General features: G+C 34.6%; 1 protein-coding gene across 7 annotated transcripts in view; it reads left to right on the top strand.

The window, feature by feature from the left end:
- Positions 1 to 6,300, top strand: part of LOC106867173 (F-BAR domain only protein 2) — a 189,726-nt gene that overhangs the window by 135,239 nt on the left and 48,187 nt on the right. For all 7 annotated transcript variants that reach the window (XM_014911966.2, XM_052969958.1, XM_052969957.1 and 4 more), the window contains 2 exons: positions 1,675 to 1,755; positions 4,959 to 4,983. In XM_014911966.2, the coding sequence (XP_014767452.1) occupies positions 1,675 to 1,755; positions 4,959 to 4,983 (106 nt within the window). The remainder of the gene's footprint in view (positions 1 to 1,674; positions 1,756 to 4,958; positions 4,984 to 6,300) is intronic.

Below are 6,300 nucleotides of genomic sequence, written 5' to 3'. Positions count from 1 at the left end.
ATATATATATATATATATATATATATATATATATATATACACACACACACACACACACACACACACACACAAGTCCAACCCATGCCAGCATGGAGAACGGACATTTGATGATGATGATGATATATATCATCTTGCATTTGTCTGTCCATAATGATTTGGACTGGCTCTACAGTTGTCAAGCTCTATTGTTGTATCTGCTAAGAAATATCATGGAAAAAGTCAGGCTATTAGATAAACAGTGATTGTAAAATGAGTAAGAGATTAAATAGTGGAATTGATATAATTGGCTAAAACCCATGTAAGTGCTGTCTCAGCACTGCCTGAGTGCAAGAACTGAAACTGATAAAAAAATATATGGTATATAACATTACAAGCATTAGATAGAAATGTTTTATATATATATTCAAATCTCAGTTGTTAATGTGTGTGTGTGTGTGTCTGTGTGTGCGTGTTTACTCAGAATGTAGTATACACTACATGGGCGAAATACTGCTAAACGTTTTGTCCAGTGTTCTAACAATTCTGCTTGCTTGCCACCTTAATGATAATAATGATAATAATAATAATTTGAGCAGGCTGGACTACTCGACCTGAAGAAAATTCTAACTGGGCCTCACCTGCAAGGTCATGTGCTGTTTATCTTGATATGAGATCACCATGTCATGCACATATGGTTGTGATGTATGTGTCTGGTGTACCCATATCAGATGGGTGGTCATGATGGGTATACTGGGCTTCATATATTTTACCCCAGTGTCACTCAATGATTATAATAAATGTACTCTTATGTAAAAAGCCTTTGTTTTTTTTCTTTATACATTAAGGAAAAAGGATATGCGGTTGATCAAGTAATGTGTACATGTGGGAGAACACTGGCCAAACTGTCAAATGTTATATATCACTGGTCACAGTGCACTTTGTTGCAGAGTTGTAGTTTTCAAACGACATCACACTGCTTGTTAGGTGGGCAGGCTGACATTCCTGCTGGGTTACCAATTTTCAACAGTTTGGACTGGAACAATGTGAAATGAAGCGTTTTGTTTAAGAACACAATGCACCACCAGTTTAGGAATTGAAACCATGATCTCATGATCACAAGTGTAATACCCTAACCACTAGGCCACATGCTATCTCACACATACATACACACACGTGTGTGTGTGTTTTTTACATGTATGTATGTTAATAATTACTGAAATGTATGTGTTCTCCCACATGTACACATTACTTGATCAACTGCATATCCCTTTTACTTTATGTATGAAGAAATAAAACAAAGGGTTTTTACATAAGAGTACATTTATTATTATTATTATTATCATTATTATTAATAATAATAATAATAATAATAATAATAATAATAACAATAATAATAATAAGGCAGTGAGCTAGCAGAATCGTTAGCACACTGGACAAAATGCTTAGCAGTATTTTGCCCGTTACTATGTTCTGAGTTCAAATTCCGCTGATGTCAACTTTGCCTTTCATTCTTTTGGGGTTATTGTAATCGACTTGCCCCTTCCCACTAAATTTCAGGCCTTGTGCCTATAGTAGAAAGGATTATTATTATTATTATTATTATTATTATTATGTATCTTTTGTTGACCTTTTGTGATGTAACACTATAAAATGTTTCCAATATCTAGAAATTTCCGATTTTTTCTCCTGTTGCAGGCCAAAGAAATTTATCATACGCGAGTGTCTGAGTTGGAACGATTAAAGAAAGAAGGAGCATCACAAAAGGATACTGAAAAGGTTGGTGAACTCCTGGCATACTTAACCTTCAACAGCAACATACTTGTTGATTTCCTCCCTGCACTCCACTGTTATTCTCTTCTTGTGTTTATCTATGTGTATGTGGATATATTTATAAAAAAAAATACTTTTGAATGCAACAAGCGTTTTCATTTTATATTTTATTTTTGCTTATTTAAGCATCCATAAATTCCAAATGTATTCTTAGTATCAGCATATATGAAAAAGCATGGAGGCGCAATGGCCCAGTGGTTAGGGCAGCGGACTCGCGGTCATAGGATCGCGGTTTCGATTCCCAGACCGGGCGTTGTGAGTGTTTATTGAGCGAAAACACCTAAAGCTCCATGAGGCTCCGGCAGGGGATGGTGGCGAACCCTGCTGTACTCTTTCACCACAGCTTTCTCTCACTCTTACTTCCTGTTTCTGTTGTGCCTGTAATTCAAAGGGTCAGCCTTGTCACACTGTGTCACGCTGAATATCCCCGAGAGCTACGTTAAGGGTACACGTGTCTGTGGAGTGCTCAGCCACTTGCACGTTAATTTCACGAGCAGGCTGTTCCGTTGATTGGATCAACTGGAACCCTCGACGTCGTAAGCGACGGAATGCCAACAATATGAAAAAGCAACTAAACTATACTTGGTACGCTTGCTCTCACAACATGGTACTTGGCTATTTATAGAATTATAACCAAGGAGAATGGAGTAAGCAAGTCCTTTTATTTCATTTATTTACAGATGTTTCATCAAACATTGGTCTCATGAACATTGCTACATTATGCAATAATATATGTTAACCATTAATACATGAAGTGTCCTAGACACAAAATGAAAGATTGATTCTTCAGAACCATGCATTAAAGGTTATTTGAGCAAATAATCTTTGTGAATTATTCTGAAGAATCATGTATCATTGGTTGTATGTATTCTTTTCTACTCTAGGCATGAGTCCCAAAATTTTTGGAGCGGGGGGGGCAGTCGATTAGATCGACCCAGTATGCAACTGGTACTTAATTGATCAACCCCGAAAGGATGAAAGGCGAAGTCGCCCTCAGTGGAATTTGAACTCAGAATGTAAGGACAGACGAAATACCGCTAAGCATTTCACCCGGTGTGCTAACGTTTCTTATTTCTTTACTGCCCACAAGGGGCTACACACAGAGGGGACAAACAAGGACAGACAAACGGATTAAGTCAATTGTATCGAACCCAGTGCGTAACTGGTACTTACTTAATCAACCCCGAAAGGATGAAAGGCAAAGTCGACCTCGGCGGAATTTGAACTCAGAACCTAGCATTTCGCCCGGCTTGCCACCTTTGTTGTGGCATATATTATTGCATAATGATATAGTGTTATCATTAGAGGCAACTCCAAGGATTGCCAGCAAGATGGACATCTGAATGCGAAAGACTTCATTAGAAAACAGCATGGAAAAGCAGATGTAAAATGATGATATACCTACTTAATCTTCTCATTATCATGTCTGCTTTCCAAACTGCCCTGTGTTAGATAGGTCATTGTGATCTGCATCCCCTCATATTGGGAGCTGCTACCCCCTAATGATTAGGTACTTGTACATATCATTCGGCTTAGTTTCTACAATGGGATGATCTCTTTAACACCGAACACTTTACAGGGTGTACTGGGTGTGCTTTCTCGTGGCACCAACACGTGAGAGGTTGAAGAATCCTTAGTGAGACAGGCCTCAAGGAGCTCATAATCCTATACTCTCTTTGTCATTTACCCAACTACTTCCCACTGTGAACAGTAGGTGGAGGTGAAGGCTTGTACACACAAAATGTAAATTTTGAAAGGGTATAATGATGGGAGAAATACTATAAATGGGTATTTGAGAGGAGAGAGGGATACTTTCTGCTATCTACATTGTTTTAGAATTAAACTGGAATGTAAATTTAACACTACACATATAAATATAGAGTTGATGAAAGTCACCACCATGTACTGCAAGTCAGCTAAATTCTGTTGTGATTGAGTGAAATCTTCCACAATTCTTAGTGACATTTCATTTTGTTTCTTTTTTCTTCTTCACTACAGTTTTGTTCTATAGTTTAGTTACCCTGTCACTCAAATGCACACTTGTTTAAATTTAATGACATGTATTTCAAAATACATTTCCTACTCCAATTCACTCAATTTTTACCTGATTGGGAGTATTTCAAGACTGTTATATGCTTTGAGTAATGTTTTAACATGACATCTTGTTTTAAATTAAACTGAAGTATAGCATATTTTGGTTTAATTTTTGTTGAGAAGTACGTCAAAGAAAGGTATGAATAGTTTGTAAAAGTTAAACTTGTTAATTAAAAATGTTTTTGTCTAGACTAAAATTACTTAGAAACTTATGGTTAAGTTAAGGGTTTAGATGTCAGTATAGAAATCCTGTATCCTTTGTCAAGGCATATTTGTTGTGGTTGCTTCAGTTTTCCTTTTGCTGTTTTGGTGGCAGCGTGGTCATCATTAAAAAAAAAACTGATCTAAATCTCTTGTTTCATCCATCCATCCGTGTCCAGTTAGATAGTAGAATGGCACTTGATCAGCGAAGAGAATGATGATAGTGTTATAATAAAAACCACAATTCTTGTTCAGTACAGTTACCCAGGGTTTTCTCATTGGAACATTAATTTATTTCACTGATTTACTTCCCTTGTGTTTTTCTTTTTGTCCTCTTCCTTATCCGTGTCCCTTGTTTAAATGTCATCTGCTTTAAAAAGAAACTGACAAGCAGTCTTGTTATTAGTTTAAAAAAAAAAAAAAATGTGGATATAAATTAATGTTTCAACCAGGAAACCCTGGGTAGCTTTATTTAATGAGAATTGTAGTTTTTGGAATCTGACAGTGTTGATAACCCAGAACTCGAGTTGAGTGCTTCTCTGGAAATACCTTACCTTTATACCATGCCAAGACCTAATATATATATACATACATATATATATATATATATATATATATATATATATTAAAAAATATAGCGGCGTATGTACACTTTGGTCTCATATATATATATATATATATATATATATATATATATACACACACCTGCGAGAGAGAAGCATCTGTATACTAATCAGATCTGTGAAAACATTGATAATAAACATTATGTGATAATGAAATATTCTTTTCCTGTTTAGAAATTTTATACTTTCCAGTTTCAATAACAACTTTTCTTTTTCTCTATTAAATTTTAGGCTGAAAGCAAGTTCCGGAAAGCAAGTTAGTTATAATCATTTATTTATATTATTCTAATTTTAAAAAGTTATGATCACGGGTCTTTATATTTGTATATGTCTTATAAACAAACACACACATGCATGTACACTTCACATGTAGACATCTAAACAATATTCATGAACAAATATAGAAGTGATAGAATAATGTTTTATGACCAGAGATGAAGCCCGAAACCTATTCAGGGGCATAGATATTATGCAGGTTAATAAATTACATGTTAGTTTGCCCATGAAATGTTTTAATATATCTGTCTTAAAACACATACACAGTTATATACACAGCATATCCACAGACACACACATGCGCACACATGCTTTTATATATTTCAGCCTAAAGGCTGTGGCTAAACTGTTACATTAGTCATGGCCTGAACCAATTCTGGTTGAAGGCTGTCTGTGTATACATATATACATGCACACACGCTTCCCTTTACTCCTACATACATATATATATATATATACACACATACAGACACGTATGTATATATAAGCAAATGAATAATATTGCTTTAGCTGCTGTACTTGTATGAAGTGGAAGAAGTAGAAGATAGTGAAATGAACCGAAACTGAAACTTAATACTCTCTTGTGAAAACTTTAAGCTTACAATTTATTAATTATATTATCAGTAATCTCCTACTGCTCAGTCTGATTATATCTTTTTAAGCCTGTATTATGTAGTTAGAAACTGTTTTTATCATAGTAATATAGTCTTTTTTTTTTTCCCTAAATTTAGATTTGTTTTGAACAAATTTTTTTCATTTCTTGTTTGTTTATTTTTTCCTTAATTCAAAAAATATATATTTTATTCTTAGCATGTATGGGAAACTATTAAAATATACTTGTTGTAATTTCACTAATGATATGATAGCATTAGAGAATATGAATATAAAACTGTTTTAAGAATGATTATCTATATATATAAAAATGAGAATGTGTGTCTGTCTGTCTGTCTGTGTGAATCCCTAAAACTCGAGAACTACGCAACCAATTTCATTCAAATTTTACACATGCCTTACTTAGGGTTCCAGTTGTGTTTTAGTCAAAAAAAAATTTTAACTTCTTGCAGAGTTCGAGCCCACGGCAACATAATATCTCCTCCACTATTTAAGTATTACGTGTCAAAAGTGAAACAAAAACACTCATGTCAAATACTTTCACTTTAAAAATGAAACTATTCTACTAACTGAAACAATCACATTTTGATACTGTAATGACAGATACTTTCAGAGAGAGAGAGAAAGAGAGAGAGAGCGAGAGATGTATATGTATACATATAGATGTATATGTACACGTTATTCC

Source organism: Octopus bimaculoides, chromosome 8 (genome assembly GCF_001194135.2).
Source record: "Octopus bimaculoides isolate UCB-OBI-ISO-001 chromosome 8, ASM119413v2, whole genome shotgun sequence".
Lineage (NCBI taxonomy): Eukaryota > Metazoa > Mollusca > Cephalopoda > Octopoda > Octopodidae > Octopus > Octopus bimaculoides.
Note: the sequence above shows the minus strand (reverse complement) of the source record. Positions and strands in the feature narration are given on the sequence as shown.